The sequence below is a fragment of the Cygnus atratus genome, chromosome Z (assembly GCF_013377495.2).
Source record: "Cygnus atratus isolate AKBS03 ecotype Queensland, Australia chromosome Z, CAtr_DNAZoo_HiC_assembly, whole genome shotgun sequence".
NCBI classification, from domain to species: Eukaryota; Metazoa; Chordata; class Aves; order Anseriformes; family Anatidae; genus Cygnus; species Cygnus atratus.
Genome location: NC_066396.1, coordinates 36,785,440 through 36,805,820, shown reverse-complemented (window position 1 = coordinate 36,805,820; position 20,381 = coordinate 36,785,440). Strand labels below are relative to the sequence as shown.

The window sequence follows — 20,381 nt, the reverse complement described above, 5'->3', positions numbered from 1 at the left end:
AGCCTATATAAGGTAACTACTCTCTTCTGTCTTTAGAAATAAGCAAATGCAGGCCTTTTATCTCAGGTCTCTTTCTGTTGTCTCTGCTCCAAGTTTAGAGGTGGGATGCTGAGCCCTTGACTGTGCTTGAAAAATATGACTTTTACAGTATTACTTTTAGAGATTTCTATACTTCCTGTTCTTTGCATCCTTGGAATCCTGAATCAAGACAACATTTTTAATGTGATTTTTTTTAAAGCATTTGGTATTTCTGTCACTAAACAGAGCACATCTTGATCAGATGCAATGTGGGTTATATGCTGAGATTTTGCTGTCTCTTCCTCTTCTTCCCTTTTGGTTCCCTTTTTTGCTAGCCTTTCCCAAATTTACCCTTTTACTTGTATTCTGCCTTAAGACTGACATTGGTTTGGTGGCTTCTTTTGCACATCTAGACCCTTGGAGAAAGGGTTATTTAATGCTGCTTTAAAAGAGCACTTAAATTATTATTTATTATTAAATATTTATTATTAATTTATTTCTAAACATCTGGAACTTTGTAAATGTGTAACACAAAATGTACTTAATATCTTTCTCTGGTTTTGGCAGTCTATATAGTCACTGTAGTGTCCTTTTTCAACTGACAATTTCTCAGAACAGTAGAGTATTTTCTTCCAAGATAAATTTGCCTTTCCTGTTCTTTCTCCCTCCATATTGGTACAGGGAACATTCAGCTTCATTTTTTTTACTACAGTGGCAGAGAACTTTAAATGCTTGGAAGCTGTGGTGGAATACTTGAATTCTATCTGGCCACAATGGTTCAAGGCAAAGAAGTATCATTAATAAATGAACAGATACCATACATGGGAGTTCAAATATAGTTTGCTGCAACAGTTTCGTTCTTAGCCTTTTTTACAACTTTTTGGGATCTAGGGAAGAATTTGCATCCAAGAATTTACTGCAGTGTTGCCTTTACTATCTACAGCTCAGAAATGATTGAAATGATTGTGTTGGTGACTGAGTTAACTAGTGTAAATTGAATCATGATATACATGTCTTTAGCCTATTCAGACGTGGTGTAACACTTTCAATTAAGCCTTGTCAGGACAGCTTGAAGTTCATGCATTTTACCGTGTGTTATCGTGGGCTGATAGGAACTTCTCTGATTTACTGTAGCTCAGCTGATGGGCTGTGTCAGAAGGAATTCTTTCAGAACATAGAATGGTTAAAAACAACATAATTTTAATTTTAACTGACAGTCTTATGTAGCCCTTGTTTTCAATTTAGTTAGTTTTGGTGTTAGATCTTTCTGTCTGGTTATTTTCAACCCTCAGGAAGAACCTAAGAAAGTTCGATTTGACTATGACTTATTCCTGCACCTTGAAGGCCACCCACCTGTAAATCACCTCCGCTGTGAAAAGCTCACATTCAACAACCCGACAGAGGAATTCAGAAGAAAGCTGCTAAAGGCAGGAGGGGTGAGTCCTGCACCCGTGTCAAAAGCAATCACAATAAAGATGTTTCTGCTTATTGCTGGTGCATGATTAGTGTAATAGAGATTGACCTGGCAGTGAAACTAAGTGAAGTGTCTTTGTGATTAACTTAGTAGAAGAGCTCAGTGCTTGTTTTTTAGTTGAATGGGTGAACAAATGAGCATGTGCCTACCTCAAATACACAATTAGATAGTTGCATCTGATGCCTCTTAACAACCAAGTGATTCATATTTATTTCTGCAAAACAGAGCTTAGGCCTTATACATGAAGCATTGCTTGCTTGACACTCCACAGATGAAATACAGAAGGGCTATTTTGATGAGTTTAATAAGAGCATAAAATCTTTGTCATTTAAAGAGAATTTATTTTGTATAAAGCAGAATGAATTCAGTAGTTGTAGAACGAATTAGAAACAGTAAGTACAGGTAAGCATGCTGCATTTTATATAATATATATTACACAGTCTGAACCAGAAAATTTGCAAAGACTTGTTCACAAATTTTTAGAATTAGTGGGTATGAAAAAGTTCAAAGGAAGTTAGCCTCTTCAGAGGGAAGAAAGGGTCATACCTTTAGAAATGTATTTATATGACATTTTGTCTGTTAGGGCTCTGCTGAATTTCACATCATGGCAGGATCACTCATTCTGGCAGGAACCACAAGAGGCTCAGGCCGGGCTGCTCAGGGCTTCAACCAGCTGGGACACAAAGCCTGTGCTGCAGTGTCCCAACCTGCCTGGGCCCCAGCTCCACAGCCAGGCTGTCCAGGTGGGGAAAAGGCTTCTCCTCGTCTCCATCCTGAGCCCCTCGTGCCTCAGCCTGTGCCTTGCCTCCCGCCCTCCCGCCAGGCACCCCTGGGCAGAGCCCAGCCGCGTCTCCTCCATCCCCTGCTGACGGTGCTGGGACTGCTGCTGGGAGCCCCCGCAGCTGCCCCTTCTCCTGGCTGAACTGGCACCACTCCGCAGCCTCGCCTCACAGGACAAGGCCTCTAGCACCACTGCCTTGGTGTCTCCTCCTGCCTGTTTGTGTGTTTTTCCTGTACTCTGGAGCCCAGAAACAGGAGCAGCATCTAGAGCACCAAGCAGAGTGGACAGCTCCTGCTCTCCCCTGCCTCTAGGGCCATGCCTTGCTCCTACCACCCCAGGTACTGCTTCTTAGGCACATGGCTGGCCTCAGCTCAGCTCACTGCCATCAGCACCCAGGGCTATCCTCCAAAGCTGCTCCCCTTCCAAGGCTGCGTAGCTGCAGGTCTTGGCATTTGTCCTATGTCTCATAAGAATTTTATGAACTTGTCCCTCCAGCCTGTCTGGGTTCCTATTGGTGGCAGCCCTGCTTTTGAGTGTCAGCTGCTTCCCTTCCCTATTAGGCTGATAAATAGGAGTATGTTCTGTCTCCTCCTGTGGGCCACAAATAGGGATGTGCAAGCCTACATTTTGTGTATCTATATTAGGCCAATGATTATCTTTATATTTTTGGGCAGTCATAAGTATCAAAAATGGTTAGCCCTATTTAAAGCAAATACACAACAGTAGGTTCTGGAATCAAGATAAGAGGGAGCTAGTTTGTGAATATTCTGTCTGCTGATGATCTTTGAAAACAAGGCATAGTCTGAAAGACCTTGTTATCCTCCTGGAAAAGAGATCTGTTACTACTGTAGTGGTTTTGAAATAAAAGCACGAGCTGTGTTTTTTGTTTGCATTTATTAGGTGTGAGAGGGTATCCATGTCTGGACAGTGTGTTGCCTTTTTAATGGGTTTCCAAATAAAACATCAAGATTGTAGTCTGGAAAACTTCATGAGCATCTGCTTTAATATTAATCATAATCAGGTCAGTTGTCAGTGAACAAGTTTTACCCACAAGTGTAATAAATCTAAATGTATTCTGGAAGGGACTTTGACAGAGTGGGATGAGTAAAAAGGAAAAAAAAATAACACTGACATCCCCTTGTATTGTTCATTTTATGTGTCTTCTAATTTTATGTTTCTTGAATTAACAAAGGCAAAAATGCTGCCTAATTGTAAACAATGAAATACAGGATGTTTTAATTGAAGTCTTTTCCTGAACGTATCAGCATTCTTAAAAGGCAATGATGTGAAGTGTTTTGTCTTCTGGAGGAGGCAAACTGCTTGCTTTTTTTTTAATTCCTCCAATCTGCTTCCAAGAAATGAGTCTCTTTCTCAAAGCTGTCATTCATTCATTCTTCTCTTTAGGTTTTCTGACCTTGGGGTATGTCCAGTTGACTCAGGAGACATGATCTAATAATGTTCTGTCTGTCTCAGTGTTAAAGGTCTTCATGAAGGGCTTACATCTCCCAACACTGAAAGGTCCATTATACTTTTATGACATGCTGTCCATGTGTTTTGTTTTAGTTGTTGAAAGCTAGCTCTCACTTCCAAGTGTAGGTAGAATAGACAGTTGAATGAATCCATGATATGGTAACTTATATGTAACTACAGTGCTTTAGGCTGAGAAAGGCGTTTACAGGAAAATCAAATATAAGAGGTAGATTTTGCACTTACTTAAATGTCAGTAATTAATACTGCTAGCTTACAACTGCCTCTAAGAAAAAGTAAGAGTAATGAGTCGCTGAATTTTCCTCAACCAGTGACAAGGCAGGCAAAATCAGGTTAATGTCCTTCAAAATGAATGAGGTACGATATTAATGCAAAATGTTGAGTGGTAGCTTTAGGAAAAGCACTTGAAGGTGGAGGACTTCTGCTAACATGCTTATATGTAATAGTGTAAACCACTTAATTTCTGTGCATCTCAAAACCCAGACCTCTCATTAGTATTTTTTTCTCCAAGGAAAAGTCAGGGGAGATGTAGTTCAACTGAAGTAGACTACTAAACATGAATATTTATCATTTTAAAGAACATTTTTATATAACAAAGACTATATCCTTCTGAAGGAAGAACTGCAGGCTTTTATATAAAACATTATGCACCCAGCACATCATTTAAATATAAAACAAGGCATACGCTTTAAGGAAGCAAGCTAGAAGAACAGCTGCAGTTTGTGTTTACTTTTGGAAGTATTTGGCTTCACTCAGAAGCTGAACCTGGAATTTCTTTGCTGCCTTTTTCAGAATAGTGCTGTCTGAGCATTTTAGTCCTATCTAAGCATTTACTTCTTGCTGCAGAATTTTTCTGAGATATCATTTGGATGTTCACAACTCTGCTCTTCACTCACACCACATACCTCATCGTATCCCAAATGCAAATTAGCAAGGAATATTTGCTAGAGCTGATATTCTTCTGTCTATCAGTGTAATAACCTATTTCTTAAAGGAAAAAAAAAAAAAGCACAGAGATTGCCAGTGCTGCCTTCTGGTTCCCTTTCACACCTTCTCCATACGTATCCTGTCCATCATGTGCCCAAAAGTCTGACTGGTTCTCTTGCAGCTCACTGAGAGAGTAAGAGTAACGCTTGGATATCCCAGGTAATTAAACTGCACAACTGTGCAGTGTTTCTATATCCACTACTACCCACTAAGCCAAGCATGATATTTAGAGTGGTACCAGTCAATAAGATAAACTCTGTGAAATATTTCTTACTGTTACATTTGATATCATGAGAACTGAAGCATAAATGTGCCCTCAGTCTTGATTAGTAGGAGGTTACCAAACTACAGGCTTTCAATGATAGAATAATTAGGGTTGAAAAAAATCTCCAAGAAGATCTCCAAGATAATCTGGTCTAACCATCCCCTTACTACCACTGTCAGCCACTAAACCATGTCCCTAAGCACCATGTCCAACCTTTCCTTAAACACCCACAGGGAGGGTGACACCACCACTTCCCTGGGCAACCTGTTCCGACACCTGACTGCTCCTTCTGAGAAGAAATGTCTCCTCATTTCCAACCTGAACCTCTCCTGGTGCAACTTGAGGTCATTCCCTCTAGTCCTGTCACTAGTTACCTATGAGAAGAGGCTGCCCCCCAGCTCCCCACACCTTCCTTTCAAATAGCTGTAGAGAGCAATAAGGTCTCCCCTGAGCCTCTTCTTCTCCAGACCAAACAACAACCCCAGTTCCCTCAGCTGTTCCTCACAGGACTTGTGTTCCAGGCCTTCACCAGCTTCGTAGCCCTTCTCTGGACGTGTTCCAGGGCCTCGATGTCCTTCTTGTACTGAGGGACCCAAAACTGAACACAGTCCTTGAGGTGCGGCATCACCAGAGCTGAGTACAAGGGGATGATCACCTCACTGGTCCTGCTGGCTACACTATTTCTGATACAGGCCAGGATGCTGTTGGCCTTGGCCACCTGCTTGGCCACCTGGGTACACTGCTGGCTCAGGTGAGAGTCAACCAGCACCACTAGATCCTTTTCCTTTGCACAGCTTTCTAGCCACTCTGCCCCAAGCCTGTAGTGCTGCATGGGGTGGTTGTGGCCAAAGTGCAGGACCCGGCACTCAGCCATGTTGCACCTCATCCCATTGGCCTCTGCCCATTGATCCAACCTGTCCAGGTCCTTCTGCAGGGCCTTCCTACCCGCTGGCAGATTGACATTTCCCCCCAGCTTGGTGTCATCTGCAAACTTGCTGAGGGAACACTCAGTTCCCTTGTCTAAATCATCAGTAAAGACACTAAAGGGGATGGGCCCCAACACTGCCCCCTGGGAAACACCACTCATGACCAGAATCTGAGAATTACTTTTTTAGCCGTGTAGGAATATAGGAAGATTGGCTTCAGAAAATGTATTTCTGTACTCAGGGAGATAAGATTGAACCAAAGGTTTCTATTTACAGAGGCTATGTTCAATTTGCAAAGTCCTTCATTGGGTTTGCCACCTTCAGAAACATTTTGTACAACGAGCTTTCCCCTATGCCATGAAAGACTTAAGCATAACTAAAAATTTTTCTCTGCCTTTTACATACATTTGTTCTCATAAATGTAAATAAAGGTTTATGGAGGAAAAAAAATATTTTCAAAGTATACTGGGCAAATTCAGTCAAAATATTCAGTATAATTCTTTTTTCTGTTTCTTTCCATATCTACTGTAAATGACATTTCCCTTAGAAAATGTTATTTCCACAGTGAACTTCAGAAATTTTTTCCACTACTTTCACAGTGTAGTACCTAATGATGAGAAACTAATATGTAATATGTTTCTATTTATGAGTCAAGAGGGAAGAAAGACATTGAACGGAGTGCAGTTTTAAAAAAAAAAAAAAAAGCTGTCAGAGTATAGAAATTCAGGTTTTCAAAAAAAAAAAAAAATCCAAACCACTGCTTTCTATTTTTTTCAAACCTTTGTGTTTTCACTCTGTTAAAGTTTAGAGATATCTTTCCAAATACTCCAGAAACCTATGTAATACATGTTTTAAAACATGTTCTTTTTCCATATAATGAAGATGAAATCATGGGGATTTCCCTCTTCTCTCCCCTTCCTTTTTCTTTGCAATTCTTCAGTGTCAGTTGGAAGAGTTGGCTTTTACCCAGAGCCAACTTCAGGTATAATGCTGCTCGAGGGAAGGGATTATCTTTAAGCTTGTGCTTTTCATAATTAGGTAATTGAGTTTTCTTTAACTATATATTACTTTAGTTTCAAGCAAATAACTTAAAAGAATTCAAAAAGATTTCCTATTCCCTTTAGGCTATACGTTTTTGTTAGTGGTATTATCATCATTTTTTTGAATAGGAATAATAGTAGTTCAGGGAAATTATGTTTGTTGTTTCTCTTAGTGCTTTCAGTAGTGAATGAACTTGTTCTTCACTGTGAAATGATGTGGGGTGGCAGCAGCCCAGGACCACACAAAGAAATCGGCTTATTCTGTATGCCAGACAAGTATAATTGCATCTTCAGTGCTACAGAAATGTAATGGGCCATTTTGCCTGGAATTCTAACAGGTATGTAATAAAACAGACTAAAAGTACAATTCAAATATTTCAGCAGCGTGTTATGGAGAATTTTATCTACTTGTCTAAGACTGCTGTATGGAGGTGTTCCTGGATTACCAGCTAATTAAATGAAACGTGAGGTAGCTTGGTGTGGACCCTTTTGAGGCAAGATTATTCCAGCTGTGATGGCCTTCTTGTATTCTGGAAAACAGAAAGTAGGAGACAGATGAGCTTTTTGATAGTGCTTCATTCCTCTAAAGAAACTCTAATGTGCTTTGAGGAGATTGTCTTGATGGGGAACAACTGCGACAGCTTGTGCAGTTTTTTAACTGTGTGAAAATCTGTATAGTATGGTAGGACTGATTACTGCATATCAGGAGTCACAGGATGCATGTTTGCAGAAATTGTCAGTAAGAGAAGATCAGCTTCCATCGAACATTTTGAGGCTGTTTTTCATGCTTTCTGTACTCAGATCTGAAAAGCAATGTTTGGAGTTTTGATAAAAGGATGCTTTTGTTGGATAGCTGGGTACTCCAAGCTGTTTAACATGTTGGTTGATAACACTTCTCTTGGTCAGGTCAATTTTTGTAGGGCACCTTGTGAATCAGTGGTGAGCAGGGTTATGTACAGGTGTTATGGTTTCATAATGTTGCCCAACTTACTGGGAAAAAGGGTTCCCAATTCAATATGAAATCTATAGAATCATAGAATAGCTTTGAAGGGACAATTAAAGATCATCTAGCCAAACTCCCTTTAAATGCCTTTGGACATTTACAACTTCTCTGGGTAACCTTCTCCAGTGCCTCACTGCCCTCACTGTGATTATTTTTTGGCTATCTAATCTAAATCTACCCTCTTTCAGTTTGAAATCATTACCCCTTGTCCTATTGCTACATCTCTGACAAAGAGTTTCTCTCCTGCTTTCTTGTAGGTTGTAAGCCCCCATTAGGTACGAGAAGGCTGCAATGAGGTCTCCCCAGAGTCTTCTCTTCTCCAGGCTGAACAACACCTACTTCCTCAGCCTGTCTTCATAGGAGAGGCGCTCCAGTTCTCTGATCATCTTTGTGACCTTTCTCTGGACTTGCACTAACAGTTTCATGTCCTTCTTATGTTGGGGACCCCAGAGCTGAATGCAGTTTCTAGGTGGTGTCTAATGAAAATAGAGTAGAGGGGGAGAATCACTTCCTTGCCCTGCTGGCCGTGCTGCTTTTGATGCAGCCCAGGATGGAGGTGACATGCAGTGAGAAGGCCCAGACTGCCAGCTCATGTTTAATGTTTAGTTTTTCATCCACCAGCATGTCCAAGTCCTTCTCATAAGGGCTGGTCTCAATCCATTCTCCACCAAGCCTGTATTCATGTTTGGGATTGCCCTGACCCAGGTGCAGCACCTTGCACTTGTCTTGTTGAACTCCATGAGGTTCACACAGCCCCACCTCTCAAGCCTGTCTAAGCCTCTCTGGAGGACATCCCTTCCTTCCAGTATGTTGACTGCACCATACAGCTTGGTGTCATGGGCAAACTTGCTGAGGGTGCACTCAATTTCACTGTCCACATCACTGACAAAGGTGTTAAACAGTACTAGTCCCAATAATGCCTCCTGAGGAACATGACTCACTATTGGTCTCTACCTGGACATCGAACTGTTGACTGTCATGCTCTGGATGCAACCACTCAACCAATTCCTTTTCCACTGAACAGAGCATCTCTCAAATCCATGTCTCTCTAATTTAGAGGTAAGGGTATTGTGGGACCATGTCAACAACCTTATAGAATTCCAGGTAGGTGACATCAGTTGCTTTTGCCTTGTCCGCTGACGTAGTCAATCCATCATAGAATGCTACGACTCCTTATATATCTTCATAAATGATCTGGCTGATGGGATCGAAAGCGTCATGACCATGTTTGCTGATGGTACTGAACTGAGTGATGAGGTGGGCACCTCAGAGGGAGAGCTATCTTACAGAGAGACATGGACAGGGTGGAAGAGTGGGCAAGCAAAAATTATATGAAGTTTAACCAAGGCAACTGCAAGGTCCTATACCTGGGACAAGATATCCAAAGAGCCCAGTGTATGCCAGGATCTGTGCGGTGGCAGGAATAGCCTTGCTGAAAGGGACCTGGCAGTCCTGATGGATGACAAACTGAACATGGGTTGGCATTGCTGCAGTAATGGAAACAAATCAGGTCCTGGGATGCATCCGCAGTGGCATTACTAGAAGAGACAGAGATATGATCATCCCACCCTACTTGGTGCTTGTCAGGCAGCACCTAGGGTACTGTGTCTAGTTCTGGTCCCCATCATTCAAAAAAGAGACAGACTTGAGAGGGCCTGAAGAAGGGTCATGAAGGTGATCAAAAGGCTGGAGAACCTGCCTTATAGAGAAAGACTGAAGGAGTTAGGTCTTTTCACCGTGGAAAAGAGAAGGCTTGGGGGGACCTTTACACTATATTTCGGTACTTAGAGTGCCTACAAAGAAGACAGAGGTCACTTTCTTCACAAGGAGCTATATGGAGAAGACAAGAGACAATGGATACAAGTTACACTGGTAGAGGTATCTTCTTGACATGAGACTTTTTACAGTAAGAATCAATTGCTGGAACGAACTCACCTGGGACATGATTTGTCAGGCTGCTAGGTAATCTCTTTTATGCTCCTTTTTCCCATGAAAGGTCAAACCTGATGATCTTCTGAGGTCCCTTCCAACATGGACTGTTCTCTGATTCTGTGATTATGTGGTTAATTGATGGTGCACAGTTGTTCCCTGATCTGTTCCTTTGTTCACCGGTACACAGAACTACATAAATCAAATACACCATGCAATAACTTTTTGTTCCATGGTATTCAGTTGTTTTGAGTATCAAATTGGAATGGACTTAGAGGGTGCCTGCAGTCTGAGCATTATGGGGACTGGTCACTTCAGATGGATGAAGCAGGTAGAATTGTTCCTTCCCAATATGAATACCAGTTCTACCTACTATGTTTTGGTAGAATTACCTTTTCCTTTGCCCTTGCCCTTTTATTTAAAACAACTGGCAGACAAAGGTTTCAATTACTAGCCCAATAGATACAGGGTGGCAAAGTGGATGTTTGGTGAACTGGAGGCATGAAAGTACTGTGAGGAGATCTGTTTGAATACTTGTCTCTATATAGTGGTTTATGACATAGTGATACATATGGCAAAATGATATTATTTTTCTCTAGGGTTTGACTGATAGGAAGAGTGTTTAAAAAAGAAAAAATAGCTATCTTGTGTATTTGCCTGCTATGGCAATGAGAGTAAAAGATAGTTTATGTACACTTATGCTTTTGCTCTGTGTTGGGAGATAGTAACTATAGTAGATAATACCAGCAAGATGTTAATATATTCGTATGCTCCACTAAGATTTAGTCTTGTATTGTTTTCCTATTTTTTTTCTTGGATATGTTATTAGAATGAGATTTTGTTAAACCTTATTTTTGATGTTAACTCTTTCCTATGCTAAACTAAAATTTTTTAGGGAATGGCTTACTAACAGTGGTATAGGAAGCTTCCTAATTACAATGTTAAAAAAAAAAAAAAAAAAGAAATTGGAAGTAGTTTTCTCTTGCCCTGGTTTATTATTGTGTGTTAAGGAGCTGCCTACACTGATGCTCCAGCTCTCCTTTCACAGAGGAAGTGAGTGGAATGTGTCTCTGACTTGGATTATTAAAATAACTCCCCTCTCAAAACTGTCCATTAACTGTAGTCTTTGGTGCTGCTAGAGCTGATACTCTTTGGAGCAGGACAAGGAATAACATCAGTGGACATCTGTGTTTTTTCCTGTTTTTGCTCATTCACATCAAGTAGTTTTTCTATTAATCCGTGCTGGTATTGGTCTGTGTTCTTTGTCTTGACCTGTAGTCATCATCTCTCCATATTCAGTAGATTTCAGGCTGGCTTTCTTGGGAGTTGGCTTCACTTACTAGCTTTTTATGTGCCTTATGAAATAACTTATCTAACCTTTTTTATTCTCTTCCTTGAACATCATCTACCCCAACTCTCATGTTGTATGGTGGAGGTTCTCCTGACCAACACAGGGGGTCTCTCTGAAAAATAGTTCTCTGAGTATCATCTGCAAACTTGCTGACAGTTCACTTGATCCATTGGGTCATTAATGAAAACATTAAACAGCTCTAAAACAAGCATTGAATCTAGAGGGATAACCGTAGTCACTAGCCTCCAGCTGGACCTCGTGCATCTCAGCAGGACCCTTTGCAACCAGTATTCCATCCAGTTTCCCACCTATCTCTTCTATTCATCTATCTCATATCTCATAGATCTGGCTGCAAGGAGGCTAAGGCAAATATGCACAAAGCTTTGCGTAAAATTAAGGTATACTACACTTATGCCTTTCCCCTTATCCACAATGTGAATCATAGAAAGTAGTCCAGTTAGTTGTGTTAATTGGGCAGGAGTGCTCTTACCAAACTTATGCTGACTTCTCTCTGTCACCTCCTTGTCCTTTGAGTGTCTGAAAGTGTCTTCCAGGTGGATTTTCTCCATCATCTTCCCAGGAACTGAGGTGAAGCTGACAGGGCTGTTGTTCTCTGGGTCTTCCTTCTTGCTCTTGAAGAGGAGTGTGACATTTGCCTTTCTGTAGTCATAAGGAACCTATCCCAGTCACCATGATGTCCTAAGGATGTTAGACACATTGCAGTGGTACTGGCTGGCTCCTTCATGACCCTCACATCCCATCTGGTACCTTGAATGTGAGTGGCCGTGTGGACGAAGTGCTCCCTAATTTCATCGTCTCTTCTGGGCACTGCCTCACTCCTGTGGACTATCAGGGACCTTGGAGGCCTGACGGAAAGAGGTGTTACTAGAGAAAATAGGCTAAAAGAGCATTGAGTATATCAGCCAAGTCCTTTGTCACAAAATCCCTTGCCTCATTGAGCAGTGGACACACATTGTTCTTAGCCTTCCTGTTACTCTGCCTGTTTTTAGAAACACTCCTCCTTGTCATATATATCATGCACACCTATGGGTGCAAAGAGTTATTAAAGTTTGTGAGGATTCTGAAGTTCTCACCAATAGATAAAGCTTTTTTAATTGAGACTTAAACAGAGCGAAACAAAAAACATGGACACGTTTTAGTCCAACCTAATCTCTCATTTCTGCATCATCTCAACCCTGATTGTTATACTGTGAGACTAGTCATTTTCTTTTGGTCGCTTTGCTTTGTCGTTCAGAACCAGGTCCTCTAATCCACCCAAAATTTTTATAATCTTTTAACATTTATAGAGGATAGTTATATCTAATTGCCTAATTATCTAATTTATGTTGTGTACTTAAAACAGAACTCTTTTTGTTCAGACTGTATCGTTTCTTACCTGAATTTCTTTTTCCTATTTTTATCCAGAAAGATGTATCATGCCAATTTGTTTTTTCTATGCTCTCCTCATCTCTGCAGTCTCATGCTTAAAAGTTTGCCTTTAATTTTTAAAGCGCTAGTTTAATTCCTTGCCAGTTAATGTAGAACATGTTTTATTCAGATACTGTATCCCTTCCAAAGTTTTCAGGCTTGCTAGTGATAGCCATTTTTCCTGTTTTATTCTCAAGTTTGTGTTGAGACTGCCCTTCTATCTACTGCTGAGTTTGATATTGGAAGCCTTGTATAATATGCTACCAGTGAAACTTGCATTGCAAGTGTCCTTTTCAGCCTAGTGTTTAGATTCCCTGAGTATTTTCTCATGTCACTGGTACAGCGTGGCCATGACCACAGAGAGCTGCCCAGCGCTATCAAGTTTCCTTTTGAGAAACCATCTTTGTCTGTACCATGTAGCTGCTTGTTGGTCTCTTCCAGCACTTCAAAGTCATTCATGCCTGATGCGACCACTCAGCTTTAGTCTTCTTTTTGCTACCAACTATTTGTAGGACTTAGGACAAGGATGTTTTTTCATCTCCTTCTCTCTTTTAGTGGCATTGTTGTTGCTGTTTTTTTACTACAGTTTCAGGAGAGAAAGTTTGAGGTTCGAGAAATCTCCATCAGCTGTGAAGAAGCCATCATACCTTCAACACACGTGGATCTAACAGTGATCCCCTGAAACCCTACCAGGTGTTATGTATTGACTAAGCCATATCCTTCATTTCATCAGGCAATTTCCTCCTGTTCCTCTTGATCCTTGTGTGATCAGCCAGCTTCCACAGCTGCCAGCCATCTTCATACAGAGCTGTGCACTGTAAAACCCCCACTGCCACATAAGGCAACCCTAGGGAGCACCGGTGACCAGGGCACAGTGCGGCAGTTTGTGTGGGAGAGTGCCTCTTCAGAGGAGGGCTGTCCTGCTGGCCAAGTGGGAGGCTTGAGGTACATGTCCTGTGACCATCTGCACACATCAAGGGCACTCGTCCTACTTCAACCGCTTCAGCAGAATGGTGGGCACTTGTCTGAGAGCATAGGCTGCAGCTCTGGCTGGGGCTCTGCACCGCCTACCCCAGCAGTGGCCGGTGCCTCTCAACCCACATGGAGCTGCTGAAGGGAGAGGCTGCAGTGCAGACCTTGGATGGCTGGAAGTCCCTGGGCCTTTTCCTGTGGCAGAGACAGGAGGCAGACCTGCCCACAAAAAGTGTGCCTGTGTGGAGGACCTCAGCAGATGGCTGAGCTGTGGGAGGTGGTGAGAAGGCTGGTTTAATATCAGGGAGGCCGAGACTGAGTTAGATAGCTGGTTCTAAGCACAGTCTGCAATGCACCCACAGCCCATGACCAAGTAAACAGAAACTTCCCCACCAGCACATCAGAGGGAGGGAGAGCTAATAACGCAGAAAAATGGAAGCTTGCAACAGCAAGGACCAGCAGGGGGAAGAGACTTACCCCAAAGCCTGAGGTGCCCTTGCAGAACTGCTTCACTGCTCTGCAGCTTGAAGAGGAAAGATTGATCACATCAGGAGTGGATGAATAAGGAACTGGAACTAAGTAAGGCAGCCTGATCTCTTCCCTGTATAACAACCATCGTGACCAAGAAAAAATGACAGGTAATGGTAGCAGGTGACTCTCTTCTGAGAGGTACAGAGGCATCCAACCTGATGCACTCTAGAGGCTTACTGGGGGCTTGTATCAGGGATATCACCAAGAGACTACCAAGTCTCGTACAGTCCACTGACTGTTATCTACTGCTGTTTGTTTCACATGGGCACCAATAATAAAGCCAGGAGCAGCCTGAGGAGTATCAAGGACTACAGAGCCCTGGGAGCAGCAGTAAAGGACTCAGGAGCTCAGGCAGATTTTTCATCTGTCCACCCAGTCAAAGGGAAGGGGATTGAAAGGGTAAATCAACAGATGGTTACAGGTCTAGTGCCACAGACAGGGGTTCAGCTACTTAGACCGTGGAACTAGCTTTGAGAAACCTGGTCTGGTGGGGCTGATGGGGTCCACCTGTTAGAGGAGGGGAAGAACATCTTCAATAAGAACATCTTCAGTCACTGGCTTGCCAAGATAGTGAGGAGGGTTTTAAACTAGAGTTGTGGTGGGAGGGGAACCTCAATCAGTCATGCTTATCCCAGTTGGACACCAGTGTCAGTGATAGGTGCCCAGAGCCTGGAGAAGGGTCGTGGGTTAGCTGGAGAGCACCTGAAGGGCAGCACAAAGGAGTTCCAGCCAGTCAGTCACCTTCACTGGGGGCCCAACTCAAATGTCACATGTCTCTATGCTAGCACCCGTAGCATGGCAGATAAACGAGAGGAGTTAGAGACGTGCACACACCTGCAGGGCTATGATTTTACTTGCATTACAGAGATGTGGTGGGATGCCTCCCACAGCTGGAGTGTTGGAATGGAGGGATACAGGCTTTTTAAGAAGGACAGGCAGGGGAGATGACAATGGGATGTTGCTGTCTGTGTCAATGAGCAGCTGGAGTACATGGAGCTCTGCCTGGGGCTGGATGAGGAGCTGACAGACAGCTTATGGGTCAGGATTAAAGGGAGGGCGGGGACAGGTGACATTACAGTGATTAGAAAGATTGAGTGGTTGAGGCCCTCTGTTGGTATGTAAGAGCAGCCTCATATTCACAAGTCCTGGCCCTTTTGGGGGACTTCAGCTGCTCTGGTTCGTGTTGGAGGGACAACACAGCAGGGTATAAACAATCCAGGGAGGTTCCTGGAACGCCTCAATAGTAACTTCCTTCTCCAAGGACAGAGGTGCTGTGCTGGACCATGTTCTCAACAAAAAAGAGGGGCTGGTGGGGAATATGAAGCAGAAGGGCAGCCTTGGCTGCAGTGACCATGAAATGGTGGAGTTCAAGATTTTGAAGCAGTTTACAGGGGAGCAGATCCTCCTGGAAACTATGCTACGGCACATGGAAAATAAGGAGGTGATTGGTGACAGCCAGCATAGCTTCACTAAGGGCAGGTTCAGACTGACTAATCTGGTGGCCTATGATGGGGTTACAGCATTGATGGAAGAGCAACTGACATTATCTACCTGGACTTGTGCAAAGCATTTCACACCATGATATCCTTGTCTCTCAATTGGAAAGACATGGATTGGATGGACGGACCACTTGGTGGGTAAGGAATTGGAAGGATGGTAATACTCAAAGAGTTTTGATAAGGCTTTTTGAAGTATGTTAACAGGAAAAGGAGGACCTGAGCAAACACTGCTCTGATACTTAATGAGGATGGTTGCCTAACAAAGAGAGACACAGACAAAGCAGAGATGTTTGATGCATTTTTTGCCTGTCTTCAACACCAGTGATGGGCTCTGGGACTCCTGCTGCCCTGAGTTGGAGGATTCTGACTGTGGGGATGATAAATTCCTAGTTAACCCTGAACTTGTGTGGGATTTGCTGCTCCACCTGGATCCGTACAAGTCCATGGGGCCTTATGGGATTCATCCCAGAGTACTCAGAGAGTTGGCTGATGTCATTGTGGGACCTTCCTCAACTATTTTTCAATGGTGTTGGGAATCTGGAGAGGTCCTAGTTGACTGGAAGCTGGCAAATGTGGTCTCAATTTTCAAGAAGGGCAAAAAAGATGTGGGCAATTACAGGCCTGTCAGTCTAACTTCAGTGCCTGGTAAAATTATGGAGAAGATTATTCTGGGGGTTTTTGAAAAACACCTAAAGGGCAACACAGTCATTGGTCAGAGCCAACATGGGCTCACTAGGGGAAGGTCATGTCTAGCAAACATAATTTCCTTCTATGACAAGATCACCCAGCTCGGTGACCAAAGGAAGCCAGCCAATGTAATCTTTCTGGATTTCAGTAAAGCTTTCCATACTGTGCCACAGTATAACAGAGATGTTACTGTCTGAAGTAGGGCAACAAATATTGTAAAGGGTGTACAGGAGAAGACGTTATGAGGAGCAGCTGAAGTCACTTGGATTGTCAAGTCTGAAGAAGAGGAGACTGACGGGAGACCTTATTATTATTATCTACAACTTCTTCACAAGGGGAGCGGAGGGGAAGGCGCTGAGCTCTGCTCTCTGGTAACCGGTGATAGGACCTAAGAGAACATCTTGAAGCTGTGACAGGTAAGATTCAGGTTAGGTATCAAGAGGTTTTTCAGCAAGAGGGTGGTCAGGCACTGGAATAGGATCCCCAGGGCAGCAGTCACAGGACTGAGCCTGCCAGAGCTGAAGAAGTGTTCAGACAGTGCTCTCAAGACACATGGTCTGATTTTCAGTTGTTTATTGGAGGGTGCTTTGGGGATGCAGGAGTTGGGTTCAATGATCCTTGTGGATCCCTTCCAACTTGGATTTTCTGTGATTCTGTGATTCTAAATTGGAGAGACATGGGTTTGATGGATGGATCACTCACTGGATTAAAAATTGACTGGATGATTGCATTCAGAGAGTTGCAGTCAAGATCTTGATGTCCAATGGAGACCAGTGACAAATGGCATTCCACAGGGAAGGCTATTCCACAGTACATTCCATGGTATTGGGACCGGTGCAGTATAACATCTCTGTCAGTGATATGGACAGTGAAATTGAGTGCACCCTCAGCAAGTTTGCCCATGACACCAAGCTCTGTGGTGCGGTCAATGTGCTTGAGAGAAGGGATGGAGCTGGGTGATGGAGAAGGGGTGGGCCTCTGTGAACCTCATGGAGTTCAACATGACAAGTGCAAGGTGCTGCACCTGGGTCAGGGCAATCCCAAACGTGAATACAGGCTTGGTGGAGAATGGATTGAGAGTAGCCCTTATGAGAAGGATTTGGGCATGTTGGTGGATGAAAAGCTAAACATGAGCTGGCAGTGTGGCCTTACAGTCCAAAAGGCCAACCATTTTCTGAGCTGCATCAAAAGCAGCATGGCCATCAAGTCGAGGGAGATAATTCGCCCCCAATACTCTGCTCTTGTGAGACACCACTTGGAGCACTGTGTTCAGCTCTGCAGCCCCCAACATAAGAAGGACATGGAGCTGTTATAGCAAGTCCAGAGGAGGGCCACAAAGATGATCAGAGGGCTAGAGCACCTCTCCTATAAAGACGGGCGGAGGAAGTTGGGGTTGTTCAGCCTGGAGAAGAAAAGACTGGGGAGACTTCATTGCAGCCTTCTAGTACCTAATGAGAGTCTACAAGAAAGCAGGAGAGGAACTCTGTCAGGGAGTGTAGTAATAGGACAAGTGGTAATGATTTTAAACTAAAAGAGGGGAGATTTAGGTGGAATGGAAATGGAATTCATACGCTGGGTTTAAAATATTCAAGAGGAAGTACTTTTCCTGTAAGGAAAAAATTCTTCACTATCTTTAAAAGTCTCTTCCAGCCCAAACTTTTCTGTGATTTTTAAGTTATCATTAGCATTATTAAAAACAATGATATGGATACAGTTTCTGGTGCAGGAATTCCCTAAACCATAGATTGCTGAGAGGAGGTAGGGGACAGGGAAAGAATAATTCTCCATTATTTGTCCCGTGCTTGTATTTTTTCCCATAACTGTCACTGTTGACAACATCAAAGACATGCTGTGATCTTAGCTTAACCTTTCCTCTGTCTGAGTATAGTCAATATTAAGCTAAATTGCTGAAGGAGCAGCAAAACTATAACTGGTTGTTCATGCTTTGAGTGCTGGTGAATTCAGGGTGTTATTGTATTGCTTTTTAAACTGACTCCTTTAAAACTGAGCTCTTGCCTCTGTCATTTCATCTTGCTTCGCTAATACCAGCACTGTTGTCAGATACTCCTCTGCTAGTGCACGTTACCAGTTCATCGGGAACTTGTGGAAGTGGTTGAGGAGTTACTACTTTTGCTTGGTTTTGTCCCTAAATTTGTTGCAGACAAGCACCCACCCTGAATGGTCTTGGGTGCCTGGCTTACGCATGGGCTGTAGTATTGTCAGCATACTGGAGTAAACACTTCTGTGCAACTTTAAGCTAGCAGGGAACTTGGCAGTGCAGAAGGGAGGAAGTGAGAAAAACGTATAGAGAGAGTGGCCTTATTGGAGACCTCTTAGTTTGCTTTTGATGACCTTGCATTCTTGCTGTAGAGTTAATGGCTTGCTTTGATAAACTCATTTCCATTTTCTCCTCTTTTTATGTAGCCGTGACTTAATGTAGCTGTGTACATATACATACACACGCAGACAGACACATGTATAAACAGTATATCCTGTCAGTGTGATAGTGGCAACGTAAAAGTAGGAACTTTCTCTGAAAACTCATTGAAGTATGCTTGCCATGCTGTGCATTTCTGTTTGCAAGAGTTAATCTTTGGCTAATAGGAGGATGAAGGGCAGGTACACGCTGCAGTAGCTGCTATAGTTCTGTTTGCTGGGCTCTTTCGGGAGTAGTGCTTAAACTGGATATATAGCTGTCTCTTTCCTAAGTTTAGCCAAAAGGGAAATTCATTTCATTTCAAAAAAAAATATTTGTAGGCACGTTTTGTGTTTTGGCAAACAAAACTAACATTTAGCAAGAATTTGAGAGTTTTTAATGTTAACATTAACTTCATTCTTTTGAAGGAAGAGAAGACAAGTTATTTTCCCTGACATAGGGGATTTTAGTCAGGACCAGATCCTACTTCTCACAGAGATCGGTATGGAAGGTAGAGATGTGTATTTTATTGTAGGGGCCAAGAAGTGAATTTTACAGAAGATTTTCCTGGCCTTTTATTGTCCATGTAGTGCTTATCTGGAATGCTGAACTGAGGTTCTGCTTTATTGCATTCATTTTTGATTGCATTAAAGAACATTTTGAATCTACAATTGCTGTTTTCTCATGGAATTTATAGTGAAATAGCAGGTTGAAGGAGTCAATACACTGAATTTTTTGTGGCTCACAGTTTGGAATGTCCAGGTTTTGTCTTCTAAAAAGTGTACAGGATACATTTTTCTTCGTGTGGAACTAGATTTGCCAAACCTGCCTGACCTCAGACGCTAAAGCTGCTTGTCCAAGCCCTGTAGATTTTTCTTTAGAGTTATCCTGTGTCTAAATGTATCATCTGGCATACTGAGGCTGTTAATGGTCCAAAAAATTCTCTAATGCTTGTCTAGAAACTGAGTTACCTGAGAAATCCATATACTTTTTTTTTTAATGTCAGTTTTCTAGGAATATCCAGAAGTATTTCTAAACTGAAATGTTTGTGTAATGTGAAAAGAGAATTTATGTAGTTGTTGAATCTCAGTTAATTTTAGTGAGTCAGAATTCTATGCTTCAGGGAGAAAATGGCAGCTTCTGACCCCAGAAGAAAGATTCTTGGCAGAATTTTTTGTTTCTTTGGATTTAATCATCAAGGCAAGGCAGACACTGATCCTCTAGACCGCGTTTCTGCATAACATGCATATGCATCACTCTCTTGCATGAGTGCATGAGCAGAACTGCTTTGTGCCAACAAAATACCTGCTTAAACTCCTCAATAATGGGCAACGTTATATCTACTTCTGCTGAAAGATGAATTGGTTTTAATGCAAGTGGTATTTTCTGTGATGAAGTTGATGGGCTTAAAACATTGCATTAAGTTTAATTTAAAGGAGAACAATCTTATTTAATCACCCATTTGATTTTTTTTTTTGAGTAAATAATGATAGAGACAAATGTATTTTTCTCTATCTGTTATACAGGTTTATGGTATACACAAGTGGCTACAGATTTTCCTTGTCTTTATCACTGACTATTTGTTA

The 20,381-nt window shown here is 42.4% G+C and overlaps 1 protein-coding gene across 4 annotated transcripts in view; it reads left to right on the top strand.

Annotated features, from left to right (window-relative positions):
* Window positions 1-20,381, top strand: part of MLLT3 (MLLT3 super elongation complex subunit) — a 135,612-nt gene that overhangs the window by 64,792 nt on the left and 50,439 nt on the right. For all 4 annotated transcript variants that reach the window (XM_050716319.1, XM_050716320.1, XM_035558544.2 and 1 more), the window contains exon 4: window positions 1,311-1,454. In XM_050716319.1, coding sequence (XP_050572276.1) covers window positions 1,311-1,454 — 144 coding nt within the window. The remainder of the gene's footprint in view (window positions 1-1,310; window positions 1,455-20,381) is intronic.